Genomic DNA, 21,691 nt, shown 5'->3' on the forward strand with positions numbered 1-21,691 from the left:
GCAGGGACCCCTCCCAGCGCCCCTCTATTTATCTGCCCAGCACCCCCTCTTTAAGGAGCTGGATGTGCGCTGCCGAGAGACCAGTTCTGCAGGAAGGCACCCAGTTTGGAGTCACTGGGATTTTACTGTGAGCACCACGGGCCCACTGGGGACAGACTCATCCTCTCCACCCTGGGTGCAGATATAAATGAGATCCTTCAATAAGTCCTGGCTCCCCATGATCCCCCTCAAAAGAGCTATGGGGTCCGGTCACTTCTGGCCGCAGCCTCTAGCTTATCTCCTGCATGGACACCCACTGCCCAAGGTCCACAGCTGAGATATGCCACCAGTTGGGGGGTGCCCAACGAACCCTTTCTCCAACGTGGCCACCGGTGGGTCACGGTGCTCCACTGAGGACATTTAAAGACACCAGGGTCCTTTCTGAGATGGCCAAAGAGCCGTTCCTCCTCCTGCTCCTCCCCAGGCGCTGGCATGAACACCAAGGTTGCAAAGCCAACACGTGCAGTCCTAGCACACGGTGGAGGGACAGGACCAAGCCATGGGCACAACAGCACCCCCTGAAATTTGCCAGCATCTGTTTCTCTCCCAAGCTGATGCTATTTTGTGCAAACCAAAAAGAACAATTGCGAGCACCAGGAACAACGAACCCAAGGGCTGTAACATTTCAGGAGAGAAAAATGAAAATCAATCCCAGAGATCTCATCTGGAAGGCAGCCGGTGTTCTGCCCCGCGAACCGCAGGCAGCACCATCCCTCCCTCCTGCTGCCCCAGTCCCGGGTGCTGGGCAACTGGGTGGTTGCTCCCGGGGGGAAAGCACAGAGAAGGTTTTGCATTTGCCCGTCGTCATAGAATCATAGAATCATTTAGGTTGGAAAAGACCCTTGGGATCATCGAGTCCAACCATCAACTCCACTCTACAAAGTTCTCCCTTACACCATATCCCTTAACGCCACATCTCGTCGCCCAAGTTCACACCGTCCCTGACACCAGATGCCTCCAGGAGGATTCGATTTAAGCCTACGAATGGAAACCGCCTCTCTGCTCCTCACCAGCCAGTGCTAAGTCTGAGTAACAGAAACCCGAAAAGAAAAAGAAAAGCCCGTGGGGACGCACCGACAGCTGGGAACCCCCGTGAAACACTCTCCGTGAAAGCCAAGGAGCTTTTGAATACTGGCAACACAATGCAATCCCTGCAAGGTGGATTAGCCAGATCATAAAAATCAGCAGCTTTTAAAGTAAGAAACACTTTCCACTTCTCGCAACTTCCTGGCTTTTTTCTCCGCTGATCTCCAGCGCCTTTACAGTGGAGGATGACTGGGATGGGAACTGAGGGCACGTGGTCTGCGGGGTCTACAGCCCATAAATGCCCTGCACAGCATTAGGGCGCGATCAGGACTTGGCAGGATGATCGATAAACCTCCATCCGCATTTCCCACGGGAACAGCTACTCAAAGTGTTTTTGCGAAGGCATAAAAATCTCCGAGGGTGGCAAACCAGACGTACACGAACCCGCACCGAGGGAGGGGACCCATCACACGGTGGGGCAGGGCTGGAGGTCTGTGCCCCACTGATCTCCCTGATCGACACTGCCAGTGAAAGAGGATAAAAACCCCACAAGGGAAAAGGCTGATGCTAAAACTCCATTATTTCCAAACCTTTCCTCTGATAATAACACAAGAGATGTCACCCGCAGACACCCACCCTGCCTTGTGCCCAGGACCCAGTTGCAAGGCTGCCCGAGGTGATGCAGTAACATGGTGACAGAAGCCCAGCGCCCATCATCACCGCCAAAACCAGAGGTAAGGCAAAGTCCCATTCCCAAAGAAAAAAAAACCAAATTCCTTTTAATGAAGTTTTCCAAGGCAAGGGCACCAGTTCTTTGGTTTCCCTTCCATAGGACACATTTAAACGCTTGAAACATCCATCCCACCTCTGGTGGCATCACCAGGAGCATGGGCCATGGGCAGCAGCGAGGTGCGTGGGCGTGAATTCAGGGTACCAGCCTGGGCAGCACCCCCAAAACACGCTCTACTTGCCCAGAACCCCCCCAGCTCAGGATGGGGCTTGGTGGGACGGAGAACCCTGGCGGCAGGAAGACCTTTGGGGACCAGCAGCAAGGGCAGAGCCCGCCTGCCCTCAGCCCTGGGGAGCGGTAACAAAACATCAGGAAACATTGGCAGGCTCGGCACAGAATTTTAGCTAAAATAATAATAGCTCTAACCAGCATCTCAAACCCAAACTCCTAACGGCGGGATGGAGCTGCCTGTACCTGTGTTTCCACCCAGGATGCTCAGGACCCATCTCAAAACCCATCTCAGTGCTTTCTACAGGGGGAGAAAGCAATTCCCTCCCAGCTGGGTCCCCTCCTCGTGCTGCCTCCCCTCCTGCCGCCTGACAGCACGGCTGTCAAATGCCGTGACGTTTCCTCCACTCCCGGGATTTTTTCATCCTTCAGCATCTGTTCCTTTTTGCCGTTTTCTTCTCTTTTTGCAGGCAATAGCAAGGAGATGGCTCAAGGGGGAAGCTAGGGGTCCTAAATTTAACCGTTATCCTACGAAGCCTGGCTCATCAATGACGAATTTAGTGCCAGGTCCCTCAAACACAGCTGTAAAACCAGCTGGGTGTGGAGACCTGCCCTGCGGCATCCAGATGAACCCCCCGGGGCAGCCCCGAGCTCAGGGCATCCCAGGCGGCTTTCGTGAGGGTGGCTGCCCAGGCCAGGGGGAGAAGGTCCCTGTGGTCACTTCTGGCAGTGGCACTGGGTGAATGAAATGCAATTTTCTAGAGGAATTGTTAAGAAAATGTAACTAAATTAGGGAAAACATTTTGGCAGAAGAAACAAACGTGGGAAAATATGTAAAAACATTTTTGAGCTTCTTCTCAATGAAGACTGATGACTGCTCTAAAGATTTATCTACTCTAAGTTTACCATTTTTTTAAATTTCCTTTTTTTCTTCCGCTACGGTGGATGAATAATCTGAAAAATAACGGCAACTTCTTTCATGACAAATTCAATGCTCTGCTTTGAACCCCCACAAATTTTGGGAGGCCGCAGCTATAGAGAAGCGAAGGAGAGTGATGCCAGTGGGGACCACGGGCTGACGCCTGGGGTTTGCTGCGGGGACAGGGGCTGGAGGAGACGCCTCAGCCCTGCTCCGAGCCCCTCAGCCGGCCTCTGGGAAGGACCAGGGGGAAATGAAAGCCGACAATGTGGTTAAATGACTTGAGACCATCTCCGGGGCAGGGGGGGGACAAAGAAAGGAATCATCTTCTCCGCTCCAGTTGCCAGTCAGGTTTCTCCAGAGACATCAACAAACCTTCTTGCAGGGCCAGGCTGGTGCCCGGCCCCACGCTGCCTGCACGGAGAAGGTTTCCCTGCCCAGTTTTCCTTAGGGAGCTGCTGGCCTGTGCCCACCACCTGCTCCCGTCCCTCCCCTCCCGCAGCCATCGCCTCCGCCACTCACCGGCAGCCCTGGTGGTCCCGGCAGCCCCGGTGGTCCCGGCTTCGCACGACCCTGCTGCACATGTGCCACCGGCGAGATGGGGTGCTCCGGGTGGGCAATGTTGTCCCCAAGCCCTGGGACAGCAGGGCTGGGTGCTACCAGCGGATGGTCTGGGACATCCACCGCTGACTCCGTCCCCAGGGGACCTTTGGGGATGGCTGCCTGATGTCCTGATGGGGAGACCTTGGCGAAGATGGCAGGTGCGTCCAGGTCAGTGATGGCATCGCCGGGTTTGCCAGGCGAGAGCTGCCGCCGGGTGCCCGCATCACCCGTCAGCTTCTCCGTGGTGACGTTCTCCTCCCGGGGGTCAGAGGCACGCTCCTTCTTGGCTGCTCGCTGTGTTTTGATGGAGGGACCTGGGTGGATAAATGCACCATCAGGTATCAGCAGGCATCGCGATGGTGAGCAGGAGAAATGGAGGAAACCATGACTATGGAGGAAACAATGACTATGTACTCACCGGAGCTACCAGGGACCCATGGGCTTCTCCAGCCAAACCCTGGCCTGCCGGGGCCTGTGATTTTATTGTAGGTGGAGTTCAACAGCTCAAAGCCTTCATCCTCAATAGAAAGGCTGCCCTCCTCTTCCTCAGCCGACGACATCTCGGTAGCAGAGAGTGAATTCAGGGTGCTCCCATCAGGCTGGGGGTTGAGGGTCTCCTGGGCATCCTCCCACGTCCAAGGCGGCCCCAGGGTCAAATCTGAACTGGTGAGTCTGGAGTCCTGGAAAGGAAGAAGGAAAAAGAATAAAAATTGGAATTTTCAGGGTTTTTTTTCCCTTTCTCTGCGCAACACACTTGTGCTTCTTAATTTCCCACATGCACGACTGCTGCTGCGGGGGACAAGGCAGCCCCAGGTGGGACCCCCTGAGATCCAGGGCAGCCCCTCAGCAACGGGCAGCTCAGTTCAGCCACCTACGAAACAAAACTCGCCCTCCACAAAGGACACCAGCCAGATGTCGGCGTGGGCCACGCTAACACGAACCTCCTTCTCACAGTCCCGCTGCAATGATCCCACACACCATTTTCTATGCTGGAGGGGCATCAAGAGAAGAGCCCAAAGCTTAATGACAGAAATCCAAACTTGAAAGCAATTACTAAAACAATTAAAGCAAATGCTGGAGAGCAGCTCTGTGGAAAGAGACCTGGGAGTCCTGGTGGACAATGGGATAACCATGAGCCAGCAATGGGCCCTTGTGGCCAAGAAGGCCAATGGCATCCTGGGGGGCATCAAGAAGAGTGTGGCCAGCAGGAGGAGGGAGGTCATCCTCCCCCTCTGCTCTGCCCTGGGGAGGCCACAGCTGGAGCACTGGGTCCAGTTCTGGGCTCCCCAGTTCAAGAAGGACAGGGAACTGCTGGAGAGGGGACAGCAAAGGGCCACCAAGATGCTGAGGGGACTGGAACACCTCTCTGATGGAGAAAGGCTGAGGGACTTGGGTCTCTTCAGCCTGGAAAAAAGATGGCTGAGGGGGGATCTTATCAACGCTGATAAATACTGAAAGGGGGGGTGTCAGGAGGATGGGGCCAGGCTCTTCTCAGTGGTGCCCGGGGACAGAACAAGGGGCAACGGGCACAAACTGGAACATGGGAAATTCCACCTCAACATGAGGAGGAACTTCTTTGCTGTGAGGGTGGCAGAGCCCTGGCACAGGCTGCCCAGAGAGGTGGGGGAGTCTCCGTCTCTGGAGACATTCCAACCCCGCCTGGACGCGTTCCTGTGCCACCTGCTCTGGGTGACCCTGCTCTGGCCGGGGGTGGGACTGGGTGATCTCCAGAGGTCCCTGCCAACCCTATGATTCTGTGATAGAGTTACACCAGGGATCGGTCTGCCCCTTTGGCCTTTGATTTTGCTGCTTAGGCATATTTGGAGGCTCCCAGTGGTCTACCAGGGGAATGGTGCAGGATCTTGCAGCCCCCACCACACATCTCCTCCCCAGCCAAGCAGCTGCAAACCTGGCAAATCTCCAAGGGTTGGGAAGGGAAGGCAGACACAAGCCCAAGTGGTGTCTCCTGGATGCTTGCGGCAAAATAATTTAAGGCAAGTGGCTGGCAAGGGACTTACTCTGTATTCAGCAGCCACCTTGAATGGTCCCTACAGGACAGTGCAGGTCGCAATGGCTCTTTCAGCCCTACAACCACCAGCGGAGCCCAGGTACCACCCATGGATGGGGGAAAACTGCAACGTCGATAGAAATATCTACACTCAAGGCAAAAGCGCTGAATGTGAAAAAGGAGTTAACCTTCAGAGAGTTACCTGCATTCAAAATGCATGCCAGTTTTACATCCAGCACCCGTGTCAGCGTCTCAGACTGGGCTTGCACACTGAGCCACGCGCGCACAGACCCAGTGTTGGGTTGGTTGGTGGGTGTGAAGGACCTTCACCTCTCCTGGAACAGCTGGCAGCATCTCCATCAGCCCCACTTGCCCACCACCCCCGCCTCGGAGCCTGCTCCGTGCTCCCACTGAGTTCCACGGGGCACGGACAACCAGGCGCATGGCACTGAGAAGAGCTGGTGGGACCTCAGCCCTGGCTGGTGGCTCTTTGGGGTTGTTGCCATGCAGCTGACGAAGACACAGCCTACAAGAAGTCACTAGAGGGAGATGCAGGCCCACGCTTGCCTTGCGGGGCTGCAGAAGGCGAGCAGAGAGGTACAAGGGGCCATGGAGCATCCTTCTCATCGTCCTTCCCATCCTATCTTCTGCTGATTGAACCCATTTCTTGGCTTTGATTCTGCTCTGCACCACGGACCCAAGATGAATGTTTGCTTGGGAGCACCAAGGTGGATTTGCATGAACAGCAAGTAGAAAAAAGAACAATTTCACTGCCAGAACCAGTGATTTTGCAGGTAAGAACCCAATGGTATTGTGGCCAAGCCCCACTTCTGGAGGGCCCCGAGAGGTGAAGGAGCTCCAAAGGCAGCAGGAGTTGCTGAAGCCTTTGCTCTGCTGCTGGATGCCACACCATCGGACTGGAGATTTCCAAAGTCTTCCCATCCCGGGTGGGAAGGAAAAGTGAAAATTTTCATTTATTTTCAAATGTCAAGTTTGAAGAGTTGTTTTTAAAAACAGTGGAAATTCTTTGCTCCTGGATCATGGAAACTTTTTCTGGGGGTGTCCTGTCTTTATTAAATATAATCCGTTATAATTTACTTCGATTTCAAGCTTTCGTGCACAAGTGATTTTGTAAGCTAAAACCCATCTCAAAGCAGAAAAAAGAGTGGGGCTTTTTCTAAATATGAAAATGAAGTATTTCGACCACCTTTTTTTCCCTTCTAAAATCTACCTCAAAAAGATTCCTTCCCCACAAGAAGTTCTAACCAGGGCAAATCAGCATCCTCCTGAAAAATGAGCAGTGCCAAAACCCACCGCTGATACCAGCCATGGACACAACCGGACACCTCCACCGAGCATCTCCACCCTCACACCCACAGGAGGAGGATGGCCAGGCCCACAGTGCACCCACTTTCATTAGTTCCTCTACTGTTGGGGTAAGAAAATACACGAGGGATGTCTCTAAGACTGCATGTAGGTACCAGAGGAACCCACCCTGCGTCACATCTAGGTCTTGTGCTACCTGACCCCTGTTGGTCTCCAATCCCTGCAACCAAGGGGGGCTTGGGGCCAACCACCCCCAACTCCCCTTGAAGCCATACTACTCACCCCCAAAAAGAGAGTATTTTTCTGAGCCTCTGTGTATAGAGGTTTTTGGAAAAGTAGGGATATTCCCACTTCCTCAGTCCTTCACACAAATTTTTCACCCCTCTTGCAGACAGAGACTTGACCCCTCAAAGGGAGAGGCAATGGCAGTGTCGATGTGTCCGTGTTACTCTGCTCCTCTGGCCAGCGCTACGCCCCCAGCCAAAGGACCAGCATTCCTCTATCAGCAGGATTTTTATGCCCCAAATAGCACCGATAGCCATATTTTTAAAGAATGGTGCCGACGGCAGGTGTTAAGGAGGCAAGTGGCAAACTGGCAGCAAGGAGGAAGGGTTGAGAAAGGTCAGGAGGAGGCAGAGAGGACAAAAAGCAAAGGGAACAGAGATGGCAAGTGGGAAAGCAAAGACCAGAGGTGAGCAGCCAGCCCCTCTTTCCCCAGAGACCTCTAACGAGGACCCATAGGCCCTGCCTTGCAGACTGGAAAAACCCCTGGATGCAACTGAAGGGTAAAAACAGGAGAGAAGGGAGAAGTGATTTAGAAGAGGAAAAGACCACCCGAATTCATCTCCTGCCACCTCCCTTGAGCTGGCTTTAGCACTTAGATGCTCTCAGATTTTCCCTCGGGCACTACCCAGCCCACGGTTTGGTTTCCAGGAGAGCTCGTCACCATCGCAGCCCTGGAGAGCAAGGGACGACGAAGACTGCGTTTCCTAAACAGTACCCAGGGTCTGGGTACAATTCAGGGCGACTGAGGAAAGCAAGCGGCGAAAGCTCCGCGCAAAGTCATCGGAGCGAAGCACCTGAAGGGGACGGGCTGCAACGAAGCTGTTTTCATCGGGAGAAACGCTAATGTACGACGAACGAGCCTGCAGAGTTTGGAACAAATTAAAACATGCTGCCAATTAAATCACAGCGGTTTTGCTGCCTTCGAGGCGGAAGGAAATCAGGCTTCAAATGGTGAGAGCAGGGAAGCAGCCAGCACTGCTCATCCGCGGCACGGGCAGGCTGGACCTGCAGAATTATGGCAAGCTCTCGAGTGTGGCCAGCTGGCACGTCCCTCTTCTTGCCCAAGTGTCCTTGGGGGCCAGCCTGTGTCCTCAGTGCCACGGGAGCCCGGGAAGCTGCTGGTGGCGGTCAGCCCAAGGAAGGACCTGCAAGCTGGGCAAAGCTCACCATGCGGACACGCTCTACACTACATTAGAACTGCACTGATTTTTTTCTTTTTTGGTGGTGGTAGAGTAGTTTTGGGGAAGATGAAGGAGCTGCACTGACCTCCCTGCAGCCCACAGAGCACGGAGCTCAGTGGGGCATCACTAGGAACAGGACCCAAGGGCAGGACAAGCCCTGTCACTGCCGCCCTTACACCAGCTAATCAGAAACTCCATCCGGAATGCAGCACCTTTCCAGCAGAAGGTTCCGTGGCGTAGCTCAAGCTGTTCACAAATATTAGAAAATAACCAAGGAAAGAGCATCCCCTCCCCTGCGACAGCATCCACGCAGCCCGGAGAGGGAACCAGCACAGCCCTGCCAGCCACATTCTCCTCTAACCTTACAGCCTTCCTCATGGATGTAAGATCCAAATCTCAAGGAAACCGCAGACATCAGCTCGTCAACCCCTCGGGCATGTTTTTCTAACCCCAACTGAAGTTGCTGGCACGGGGTTTGAAGCCATGTGGCACGTGGGGAGCCATCAGGCATCAGCTTTACGGGCTGCAAGGTCAGCTTTGAGGTCGCCTACGGCAGTTGGGGCTCTCAGGAGGACAAGGCAGGAGCCTTTGCTGCTTTCCCATCACACACGTTATCAGGTACATGATTCCCCTCTCCTTCCGCTCGGGTCCAAGGCAAAACAGGGCTGTGAAAGTAGAACTGAGGAAAGGCAGAAACCTGCCCTCGCTACCAGGGGCTTTCTCCTTCTATCCCCACTTCGTAGCCCCTTCGCCCACAGCATTGTCATTTCTTTTTCCTCGCTGCACAGCACTACCCACTGGCAGGGAGAAGGAGCCCTAAGGGATGAACGAAAATGTGTATTAAAAGCAGACGCCATTCATCCAGGCCAGCCCCTGCACAGCCACGCATCGCCCAGCCGATGCAGAGACCAGCAGCGCCCGGAATTAAATTAGTCTATCAAATAGATCAGAATCAATGGATTCAATTACACGAGGGTAAAACCCTTCAGAGGCTCCGTCAATGTAACGTATAAGCCATATTTCAGACCCAGTTAAGAGCCCCCCCGTCACTAGCTTTAACTAACTTGGTTTGTGGCCCTGTTTCTGTTCAAGCCGGGCGACTGCGAGCTGGCAGCAGTCTCACACACACACTCTACAACAGCACTTTTTCTTTTTTTTTTAAACTAATACCATTAAATAGTATTTTACAAAGTCCTTTCGGGCGAGAAATCAAATAGAGAGCTGCAGAAAAAGCGTTCTGGCTAAAACTCAACTCCATCATTTGTGCATCTTAAAAACGGTGCAGCTGTTAATTAGGAGCAGCCACGTTCCCCGCAAGGTCACCGTCCCACAGAGGATGCGAGAGGAGCCAAAGGGGAACCGAAGGGACCCGCAGGCACCTGGTTCACCCTCCTCAGCCCAGCGGGGCCCGTTCCTTGCCCACCCCCAGGCAAGGAGAAACCACGCCAGAGACCCACGTCCACCTCGGGGAGGGACGTGCGGAGGACAGGGCAGACTTGGAGACTCTGCGGACCCACGGTTGAGGTGCCCTCAGCTCCACTCGACGGACCCACAAACCCCACGCTTGGCTGTAGACACCACTGCTGTCCACCTTCCCAGCACCCGGCTCCTGTGGCTCGCCCAGGAGGAGTTTCTGGGCAGTCTGAGATGCTAATTGCTCCTCTTAATGCACTATAATTAGCAGCCACTAGCTCACTTTCCTCCCTGAACAATGCGGTCCGCAGCCTGCATAATTTGTTAGCAAACCACGGCAAAACTGGCGGCAGCTCCATACCGCACGCTCCAACATCTGCCCAGCAAATATATTTCGCATTATTTGTAAACCTCCAGCTCCAACAGCTGGGAGGCTGGAGAAGAGCATCCGAAGGGCGAAAGGGGCTGAAAACTCATCTCGGGGTGTGGGGGGGGGGAGGCAGAGGCAGTTTATTTCCCTCCCCATCCTCCTCCTGGCACAAAGGAGGTGTGGAGGTGAGGACCAGGTGTTAGCTGCTCCTCCACGAGCCTCTTCTTGCAGCCACGCACGGTAATTAAACCCTCTGCAATCCCAGCTGCGCAATTCAATTTTGGGTTTGGCACATCGCGAATCCAACCAGAAACGAGAGCTGGTGGGGGCAGGGACTTGGCCTGTTTGTAAGTTCCAATTAAAATAGTTTTAAAAGTCTACTCGTTCCTGGTTAGCTCTGTGGTTTGCTACTTCTAGTGCTATTTTGTAGAGGGGGTGCGGAGGACCTCTTCAGCCACCCCCAAAGAAAAAGTCTTTTTTTTTTTTTTTTTTTTATTTTGTAACCAAACTTTTCATTCATGAACAGATAAGAAAGGGTTTTTTCAATCTGAAAGTGAAAATATTTCATTTGAGATGGAAAAAAAAAGCAGTGCCGAGCCCTGCCTCAGGCTGCTGTGACCCGGCTACCAGGATCTGCCACAGGCTCCCATCTCCCGCGGCACCTGAGCCACCCAGAGATGCAGGAAACTCCACAACAGGCATTTCCTCCTTTTAATTAATTAGGCACTGCCATCTTTTTGGGGAAAACAGGGGCCTTTCACTTCCAAGCTCCATCTTGGAGACCATGGACATCATCACCATCTCCCAACCTAAACCCCAACGCTGGGCAAGCAGCTCCAGCCACACGGTTGCCCACCAAGACCTGGGGTTGCAGTAAACCTGCAGGCTTCACGATGGCCCTGCTCTCGCCTAGAGCTTCCTTCTAGCCAAGGTCTTTGTTAATAATTAACTGTAAGTCAAGGAAATAAAAGCGCTCAACAGAGCCATAAAAGGGAGGATCTGGGCACTAGATCAACAGCGTGGCCCGGCCCAGGGCGCTGGGGGAAGGCGCAGAGGGCAGGAGCAGCTCAAGGCTTTGCCGCTGCGGGGATTCACCAGTTTCACAAAGGACAAGGACGGACAAGTTCAAGGGAAAAAACCTTGCTGGATGATTCACATTCCCCGCTCACACGCAGAAGTCGTCACACGTCACACGCGGAGCCAGCCGCACGCACCCGTCTCCAAACCGAGCACCAAGGTAGAATATCCAGGTGTTTAACCACACACGGAGCATCTCGGGGGTGAGCAGTGGCCTGCCCTAGTCCCCAGGGTCCGCCGGCCCGGGGGTGCCAGCAGGTTTTTCGTGACATTTTCTCATCTGCAGCACTGGCTGCTGCCATGGAGACTGGGCTTGCGTTTCCATGGGCTGCCATGGGAATGCCTGCAGCGAGAAAGCTCTTAAAAATCAATGGGCTGTTACACAGGAAGCTTTGTTTTAATTTTGCTGTTAAACTGCTAAAAAAAAAAGAGAAGCCACCTGATGCCTTGATGTACCTTGCAGTCCCAGGCAAAGAGGCTGCAAGAGTCCCACGGAATCCATTAACTCAGCGGAGGCATTGCTCCGCTCAGAAAAACCAGAGGGGAAGGTTTCTAAACACCTTCCCTTCACCCCACCGCACACCACCAGTAGCAGACATCCTCATGCTGTCCCCCCAGAGATGCTGCCATGTGCTTGCAAAAGCTTGCCTGAAGACACGATAAAACCGGGTCCCTGATGCAACCAAACCTGCCCTGACGGCACCCGCCTCATCGCCCCAGGCTCACCGAGCTGGAAGGGGGTTCTGCTCGAGGCCTGGAGCCTGCACCCATGCAGGTGCTCGTCAGCATCACCACGGTCCTCCCTGCCCAGCCACAGTGCTGGGACAGTGCTACCAAGGTCTCCTGCAAAGCCTGAGGAGCCCCTTTGGAGAGAACCTCAATCCTCATTTACGTGCCCCAGACAAGCTCCCAAGAGGGGGACAAAAGTCAGCAGAGATACCTACCCCCCTGGGTGACCGTCGCCCCAGGACAGCAGCTCCCTCGGGGGGAGCAAGGTGAATATTTCTTCTCTGTGCAACAGTCCCTGCAGGGGGATAGAAACCCCGGCCACTTCTTTACGAGTTCAAACCAAAAACTTGTGGGTTTTTTTTTTTTTTCCTTCCAAAAATTAAATTGCAAAGTAGTGTGGTTTCGATGTTACATTTTTATTGCTTTGGGGGGTTTTTCTGATTAAAAACACAGTCTTGAAATACAGTCTTAATGGTGAAAAAAAAAAATTAAAATAACAATCCAAGTCCTCCAGCTTTCCAACACGACCTGTATTTCTCCCTCCAACCAATTTTGCCAGTTTTGATCCAAAGTGCTAACTCCCTGAAAACACATTTTGCAACAAGTGAAACCACAGTAGTGAAAAGTTAAGGCTATGGCCGCCTGTAAGAGACTTTGGTGCCTCATTCTGTACGTCTTGAAGGGGAAAATTAAAGACATCAGCGCCTCTCTGCCCCACGGGGCGCGACGGGGGCTGGAGGATGAAGCTCGTGAGGCCCGAAATCATTTGACAGGTAGAAGAGGAAGGGAGGCCTGGCTTAAAGAGACGCTGGAGACCCCACCTCGTGAAAACAACTCTGCAAAGCCAAGGATTTAAAAGCCAGTTCTTCAAAGGGAAGTCACCCGCGGACAAGATATCCGGGCACGGCTGGCAGACGGCACCGGGTGAGGAAGAGTCCGGTGGGAAGCCATGGCTTACAGTCTGAGCTCTGTCCCCACGTCCCTAAAATACCGGTTTTAAGTGTTATTTCTACCAGATGCCGAGATCTTATTAAGAAGCAGCCGTGAGGCACCGCAGGGGCGAAAGCCGAAGCATTCGGGTACTCGGTAGGTGAAGGCAGCGCAGAACGAACCCACAGGACACCCACCAGGCAGGGGATGCTCTATCCCAGCGGGAAGCCGGGCTCCAGCCCTGGCAGCCTGCACTAACGCGGAGTGGAATTCCTACACATTGCAGACGAGCAGGGTTTTTTTTGGTTTTTTGGGGGGGTTTTTGTAATTCAACTTCAACGTCTGGCATGGGAAAGGTCTACACTGGCAACTCTCATCTGGTGAGCTCAGGGGAAACGGGTCTCAGCTAAAAGTTACTGGTCTCCGAGGCACAAGTAATCACGACTGAATTATAGTGGTTCTGTGTAAACAGAACCAAAAGCCAAAATCAATAGCGTACATGCTCGCTCCTTTAAATAGCCCAACTTAGAGAAGAACCAGCTGAGAAGGACAGATTGGGAACTGCTTTAAACAGTTGTGCAAAAACATGAGAGTCGAGGCAGAAGGCTTAAAACCCCCAGAAATTAGATATGGGAAGTGGGGAACGAGCACAAATTGAAAGCAGCCATTAAGGATGGTAAAACTTAAGGAAAAAAAAAAAAAAGGAATCAGCCTGTGATAAGCAATGCAGAGTCTACGATTTGTAGAAGATGGACTTGGACAAGGAAGATAAAGACAGGAGAAGTCTCTGCCCCGGCCATCCCTCGCTGCAGCCCGGGGTCCCCATCGCGGACCCCGCCACGTGGAAGGGACTGAACGGGGTGGGAAGACGGAGCCAGAGAAGCCACATTTCTGTCAACGTTTGGGAAAAGCCAGATGACACAACCAGATGACAACGGAGTACTTTCCATTCCAGAAGTGACAAAGAGGAGGGGTTTCTCCACCCCCGTCCCAATAATTCAAACTAAAAAGTGTTAAAATCGCAGGCTCTCCTCAACATGAGCCCTGATTTCTCCATTTGGCTCGGAAAGCTGGGGAAGCTCCAGGGGACTGGGAAAAGGCTTTATGTTGTGCCAATATGCAAAAAAAAAAAAAAAACCCAAACAAAAACAACCCCCAAAAAACACCACACCAACAAAAAACCACCAGGCAAACAGGAGGCCTTGAGTAATTACAGACCTCGTCCCTCAAGCCAAGCCCAAGCGAAATAACAGAGCAACCGATATGGGGCTCATTAATAAAGAAACCACAGATAATGTAATTAATGCCATGGTTTTGAAAAGAGTTGCTGTGTAACTAACTTGGTATCTTGCCTGAGGAGATTAAGAGTGTTTTGTTGACAAAGATAACAGTGTTGATGTAATGATCCTAGACTTCTGTAGGGCTTTTCAGTTAGCGCGGCTCGATGCCATGGTCCAAAAAACTCAGCTGACTTCCTCAATGGGAACCAGGTTAAAACCCAGCTCAGAACGTATCTGGCTACAGGAGCCCAGACAACCAGGGTAACGCGCTGCCCTAGTTTTCAGCTAGGTCAAGCTGGGTAAAAAGTATTTCAAAGCTTAGTGTCTTCTCTCAAAAAACACGTTTTTGTTAATAGAAGCCTCTTCTACTCAACAGGCAAAAGGTACAATATGATTTACAAGCTCAAGATCAGAGAAAGGCAATTTTAAACTATTTTTTTTTTTTCCCCAGCACATTCTAGCATCAAGCCCCTGCAAGAGGCTCGGTTATGGGAAAATTGAAAATCAAGGCCGGAGTCCTTGCTAAGCAAGCTGCACTGATTTAAAGGAGGAATAATTGCCAGGAGGTCCTGTGGGCTGTGGTCAGCAGCAGATCAGGTCAGACATAACTATACCATTGGATCTGCAGCATCCACAGCAGGAGTCTGGGGATGAGAAACCCCCTCCTGGTGCTCAGCACAGCCTCCCTCCGCTCCGCACCGGCCCTTGCTTCCTCGGAGAGGAGTTCAGAGGGCTGCAGCCCTCTGCAGGCATCACCCTGTCCTTCTCCAGGTGCTCCGGGCCAGAAGTGCAGGGTCTGGCGTGCAGGAGACATCTGCTCAACCCAGTGATCCCCCAACGTCACTGGCTGGTGTAACCCAAGGCAGCAATATTTGCTCACAAGTTTCATATATGGCTCCCGGGTGCTGGATTTGGGAAGTCAATCTGTTGTAAGCCTAAATCATAAAAAAAGATAAGTTGGTTTTGGAGGCCCATGTGAGATGCCTCGCAAGTGCCCTGTTTCTACAGGGAGATGTTCAGGGCTCCTCGGTATCGTATCCCAGCAGTCAGAAACTGGAGCAACCCAAACACCCAGGGGCCAAATTCAGACTGGAAAGACTCGGAGGGACTCCCCGTGCCCCCTGCTGCATTCTCAAAGAGCACAAGTGCCTCTCCTCCACCAGCCCTTTGCAGAGCAAAAGCAAAACCCATTTCTAAGTGACCCTCAGGCAGAGAGCAGCCTTGCTGGTGGTTGCACGCAGGAGAAGCGGCTGCCCCAAGCACACGGCCATGGACCTGCAGCAGGACAGGGGACATTGGTGGGAAGCACAAAGTCCCACGAAGATGCTCGGGCCGACCAAGCCAAGCCCTCGCTGCAGTACTGCTGGCGTACAGCAAGCCATAAAAGTCAGCAAGGGCACAAAAACTGAACCCAGGCAGAAGGTCAGATGATAAATGGTTGAAGAGTAGCTGTAATTCTCGCTAGAGGATGCCTCATGGCTTGGGTAGATGGAACAGCACTTTATTTCTTTGATATGGGGTGGTGGTTAAAAACCACTGTGGTTCAGATCAACACACACTTTTCACTCCATTTATCACACAGTGGATTTGAGGTGCAATAAATTACCCATAGACACCTTATCCTACCTGAAAAGCCAGTTTCAGAGATCTTCAGATGGCTGAGATACCAGAGCTGTCAGGAACGAGAACACCCATCTCAAGATAACTCCCGAGAGCCACGGAGACATTGCTGGGCTCGAGCACACTTCCCCCACCAGCCTTCGCTACAAACCCACAGGGACAATTGGGATTAGTCCAGGTTATCCAAGGACCCGACAGCCCCGAAGGCCAAGGCAACCAGTGGGGCGGAGGAGTGGCAGTTCCACCATGGGGACTTGTCCCTATTAGACGGGATGGACCAAGCGCAACCGATTTGTGACAGCTATTTTGAAGACTGACATCCCGAGTACGGGCGTCTCCTGAGTTACGCAGGCTTCAGACTGCTCTGATTTTAAAGGGAGGATGCTCTGGTAGTACCGTGACATGAGGCAGAGATGCTAACAAAAATTCTCCGTTAACTGCTGTCAAAAGTTATCTTTAAGATGGACCTTCCTCCTCGTTTAAGTAGAGCCGGCATTTCCTTTGACACACACAAAATATTGTTTCCCCCTCTCCTCTCCATATAAATGATCTCTAATCCTCAAGAGCACCACATAGTGATTTGCTTTATTCAGCCGCGATGGTTCTTGGTACGATCAAAAACTAGCAACAAAGCCCTATAAAGTAATTCTGCGTACTGAATATTTAAAAACCTCAACAACAACAACAAAATTTCAGTTGAAACTCAGACACTGTGACAAACAACAAAACCTCATAAAAAAAAAATTAAAACCTTTTTTTTTTGCCATCCAGGTCATAATAATGTCTAAGCTCATTTTGCTCCGTGTTCTCTGCTGCCACCAAGCATTGCCCGACCCAGCAGCAAAACATGCTCATGGATGGTACCCCACGGGAGCACCTTCCCCTGCTCAAGCACGTACAGAATTTGGAGCGGAGTCAAGAACTTGCCCGACACACTCTTTGCTTCCTTTGGCCTCCTGCTCCCTGGAAGCGTTTGTGAAGAATTACTTACAAGGAGCTGAGTGACACATGCCGTAAAGCCAGAAGAGCGACACCAGCCTCACCCCACAATTTCCCTTTCCGGCTGGAAGATGGCCTGAAGTCTGCTCGGGGATCCCTCCCAGCCCATCGCCGTGGAATCGGGCCACCCGCTAACTGGAAAGATGCCATGCTGCAAAGTAAGACTCTCGCCAAGCTCTAACAGCAGAGTCCAGGCCAAAAACTTTAAATCCTTGCAGAAGTGCTCAGATGCTTGCGAGAGACCTACCTTGGGGCTGGTTTTAGTTATGAAGCCCAAAGAGCACGGCCAAGCCATCCCCGCTGCTAGAACGCTGCATTTGTTACGCACAGTGTGGGACTACTCCTGAGCGGCTACTATTTAGGGAGCTAGCAGCAGTTTTAGGATTGAATGAGACAGAAAAAGTCACTGCAACACCGGTTTTGTTCGATAACTAATCTGAGCACGAAAGAACAGACACGCCATGAACACATCGAGCGTTTTCAGAGAGTTTTCACAGCACTTTTATACCAAGAAGAAATCTCAGAAGTAGCTTGAACTGTCCAGACAATTAAACCTGTGAAATCTGGTCTCTTTGGAGATCAGTGGGACTAAAGCTTTCTTTGACTCTTGCTTGAATGGCTTTAGGGTCCCAGGTTAAATTGCTTTGGAAAAAGCCATTCGGTTTAGTAATCAACTCCGCACACTTGCTCATGGTCAGTACAGGCAGACAAAGAGAAGACAAAAGGAAGGAGAAGTGGCTCAGTACCATCCAGGTCTCAAAGATTACTCAGAAATTACAATCTACCCCTCAAAAAACCCCCAAACCGCAAAAGAAGTTCACTGCAATTCAGGTACAATTTAGGCTGCCAGTAACAACCGACTAATCTACTGCCTTCATCCACTTACATCTTCCTCCACCGTCGCACCCTAGCCCTCCATTAATTATTTAGCTCTAATTGGCAATTAAGGAATTCACCACTTCACTAATTTACATCTCAATGAACAAAGGCACGGAAAGTGTAACTACAAAGTAGAGCTTTGGATCGTCCCTGCAGCGCAGCTGATCTGCTCCTCATTATTTTCAAACCGTAACGCGTTAGTAGCGCATTTTTTTCTTTTAATAAATCCAAACGTCAAAGATCCCGAGGCGTCTCTGGTCCTGATTAAGCGCTCGAAAAAATAAACTTGTCCCAAATCCAGAATATTGTTAGTCTTCCCCTGCAGACCTATGAATTTCCCCACTTTCCTTATTACGGCAACATCTCACCAGTCCACACCAGCGGCTGGGAGAACCGCTGCCAGCGAAGCCGGCTGGCGAATGAGCGTCGGATGGGAGAGCACGTCCCAAACGGGATCCCATCAGGACTCGAGGACTAATTGCGAAGAGGTAGGGACCAACTTTCAGACGTGCTCGGGAGGAGCGATTTTGCCATCTCAGCTCATTATCATCATTGTGACAAACCCAACCCGTAATCACCCCCCCGGGCACACCGGCAGTACGCGAGCCTGCTGCTGCCATTGAGCCCCGATGAAACCCTGGGGCAGACGGGACAAACCCAGCTGCAAAAGGCCACTTGGCCATACGCGAAGCATGGTTTGCACCAAGGAGTCAGCAAGGGGTAGCCAGATGGGTTTAAGCCGGGTGTGAGAGCAGAGACTATCCCCAAATGGTTAACAGCAAAGCCTGGGAGGGTGCGGGGAGTACAGAAAGGAGTCCGCACTGCTCAGTCACACACCAAAAAAAAAAAAAAAGTATCTGAATTTACATTTGCTGGCAGGTTTCCCCCTCAGGATGTCTGTTTGCATGAACTCAAGCAACAAACCTTGGCCAGAAATCCCAAATAACACAGAAACATAAAGGACTTGCAGCTCGCCTTGCTCGGAGCGGTCCCTCATCTCCCTGATACATGCCAAGGAGCTGGAGACAAGCTCCAAAGCTCCGGCTGGGTGAGAGCAGCTCCAGCGAGGGAGAGACAGCCCCCGGCCCCATGAGCACCAGCAGGACTTGGGAGCAGCCACCCTTCTCCCACTGCCGGACTTCCCCGGGGAGCCATGCCAAGGAAGAGTGATGTTCTGTAGCCCCCAGAATCACAACCACCTCCTCCCACTGCAGAGCTTCAGCTCTTCCAGACCTTCAAGGCCAGGTCGGACGAGGCTTTGAGCAACCTGGTCTAGTGGGAGGTGTCCCTGCACAGGGCTGAGAGGTTGGAACTAGATGATCTTTAAGGTCCCTTCCAACCCGAACCATTCTATGATTTCCACCTCCTCAACGATGGTGAGCAGCAAGTCCTCCCCAGGCAGATATCACGTCCCACGTGTGGGCAGAAGCAGCAGTCATCCAGCCTCCTGCTCTTTCCTGTACCATGCAGAGGTCTGTCACTCCGCTAACCTCACCCTTTCCTTCCCTCGGAGCAAACCCAGCTGCAGCCGGGCTCACCGGCAGATCCACAAACACGCCTGTGCACACGCTGGCCTGATCCATCTCATTACCGCCTTCATCAAACCACCCCACTTGGCCTCAACGCAAACGCACAAGGAGGTCACCTAAACTCTCCTTGGCCTCCATCACCTCTGGGACATGTCAAGTTACATTCAAACCATTAAAGAGAGACACTGCAATAAAGAAAATAATAACTAGTAGCCTTGCCTTGGTATTTTGGCCTTTTACCTGATTGCTCCTTAGAGCAACTCGTTTCCCCAGGAGACATTCTGGTGGTGCGACATACCAGAGGGACCCGGGGATGGGTGTTCCCTGCACAGACCTCCTGCAGCAAGGCAGGGGGGGTCATACCTGAGCAGACGAGTCCTGGATTTCATTGGTTTCTTTTGGTACCTGGAGAGTTGGAGAGAGAAAGAGGAAAAGTATCACTGCCCAAGGACCTGCACGGACTGAAGCGCGTGCTTATTGTTGGCTCCAGGATTGAATGCTTCCCATGGCATGGAAGCATCCAGGGAGCACACACTGGGACCCAGCCGTTCATAGCGACATGGGGGAATAACTTTTGATTAAACCTCTCAAGTCTTCGGGTTGTTTTTGCAGTTTCTTTTGGTTTTGAAGCTAATCAGTCCTGAGGAGGGCCAGCAAGGGATGGGAACTGGTGCGATGTGGGGCAGAATTATTCCATGGATTACCACTTGCAGTCAACTTACTGGTGTTTAAAATAAAACCTTCTCCCTGCTGGGTAAGCCACTGGAGCCATTCCGGTGAGCGCTCCAGGCCTACAGAGCACGGGATAATGCAGATATTAAGAGCAGGTTAAGAGGAGCCCATCACCTTGTAGGCTTAGAGGACGCATCTTTTAGATTTTAAATCAGAGGCTCATCCTTACTTCTTAGCTCTAGGGAGCGAGTCCAAATTATCTTGGAGCTACAGCCATTACTTAAGGGCTGTCAACTTGAGAAATGCCAGGTACCGTGGTGGGGATGACCATGGCTTACGCCTGCTGGGAACTCGGACGCACCGATCTCCCTCAGAGCGGGCAGACAACCAGCGTGACCTGCTCTGCATCGCGGACTCGGCCTTCTCCGCGTTTCCTCCCTGGCAAAGCCAGCTCCTACTTAATCCTTTATGATTCCGAAAATCCTCCTCTTAAAATAATAAATACAGAAACCGACGCCGCCCCCCCCCCGGGGAATGGGGCAATTAGTGCAGGGCTGCTCCGGGCGCAGGGAGAGGCAGCAGCAGCAGCTGGGTGTCACGGCGTCACCGCTCCCTGGGTGTGCTGGTACCGGGATCCTGCAGGAAGGACACTTTGGGCAGGACCCAGACAGGGCAGATGCCCCATCCCACACCCAGTTCCCCTCTCCCAGCTCCTCACTAGACCATCAGAAAAGGGTATTACGCATGGGAGGTTCACAGCAAACGCTGACATCAGGCACCTGCCTCTTCGGCAAGCCTTCTCCAGACTGCTACAGAGTCCTTCTAGATACCTGGCCTAGAGAGATGAGGTTTCTCCCTGGGCCAGCTCCAGCTCCCAAGAAAAGCCTGGGTTCTTCACGTCTTTGAGGATTTACTATGCGATCTGGGCCTTTTGGCATAGAAATATTTCTTGAACACTGTCATAAAAGTAAAATCCACAAAACTTCCATTTCCCAGCAATACTGGCAAAACAAAGGAGACCACCTTTGAAAGGACGATGCACCAAAGGGTGCGATGCAGCAGCCGTGCTGGGAGCAAGCAAGAGTTTCAGAGTGATGTACAATTCACCCCCTCCCAAAAGCAAAGCTCCAGCTGCAGCATTACTCACCAGCTACTCAAACCTTTCCTGTGTTAAACACATGAGCACATACATGCACACACCCAGGCTTTCTTTGGCTCAGAAACTTCCCCTTTAACTCATTCTCCCTTTGCACCAAACCCATCTATGATTTGAAGGGAGGGTTTGGCTGGTGAAAGAACCACCACCCCATGTGCTGGCCACCATCACCTCCTTGCGTCTCAACTCAAACTGGAGACCCAAGAACTTCCAAGGACGCATCAACGCCCTGGGTTGGTCCTTTCATTTGAATCGTGTTACAGCAGAGAGGACCTTGGGCCAGCAACCCCCAGATTTTTCCAGCTGCCCTCAGCCACACCTCTGGCCAGGCTGGTGAAAGCTGCCACGGGAAACCGAAGCGGTTGAGGTTGAAGGAGCGTGTGCATGTCGAGTTGTAGCTGCGGCAGTGCTCGCCGGCGGCCGCTGGGTCTCCCATCACAAAGGTCAGTTGCTGTAGAGCACCCTGGGGAAGAAGAGACACAGAAACCATAGTTTACCCACGTGCTTCCTCCAGAGGAGAGGGAAAGATCTGGGAGGGTGAGGGTGATGGTGTCTCCAGCCTTTCATAGCCAGGGACTTCTTTACAGGATGGTTTAGGCAACCAACATTTACTCCCCATCTTCAAGAGCTGGATGCAAAGATCCTGGGAACAAAAAGCCAGCGACGCGCAAGCTATTCTAGTGTTAGACAAC

The 21,691-nt window shown here is 52.2% G+C and overlaps 1 protein-coding gene across 6 annotated transcripts in view; it reads right to left on the minus strand.

The window, feature by feature from the left end:
- The window catches only part of LOC128917557 (collagen alpha-1(I) chain-like), a 104,267-nt gene that overhangs the window by 38,295 nt on the left and 44,281 nt on the right, over positions 1-21,691 (minus strand). For 5 of the 6 annotated variants that reach the window (XM_054220842.1, XM_054220844.1, XM_054220843.1 and 2 more), the window contains exons 5-8: positions 21,319-21,462; positions 19,535-19,576; positions 3,964-4,225; positions 3,465-3,859 (exon numbers count right to left, since the gene is read on the minus strand). In XM_054220842.1, coding sequence (XP_054076817.1) covers positions 3,465-3,859; positions 3,964-4,225; positions 19,535-19,576; positions 21,319-21,462 — 843 coding nt within the window. The remainder of the gene's footprint in view (positions 1-3,464; positions 3,860-3,963; positions 4,226-19,534; positions 19,577-21,318; positions 21,463-21,691) is intronic. The other variant, XM_054220841.1, reaches the window with a different exon arrangement.

This window comes from Rissa tridactyla, chromosome 14 (assembly GCF_028500815.1).
Source record: "Rissa tridactyla isolate bRisTri1 chromosome 14, bRisTri1.patW.cur.20221130, whole genome shotgun sequence".
NCBI lineage: Eukaryota > Metazoa > Chordata > Aves > Charadriiformes > Laridae > Rissa > Rissa tridactyla.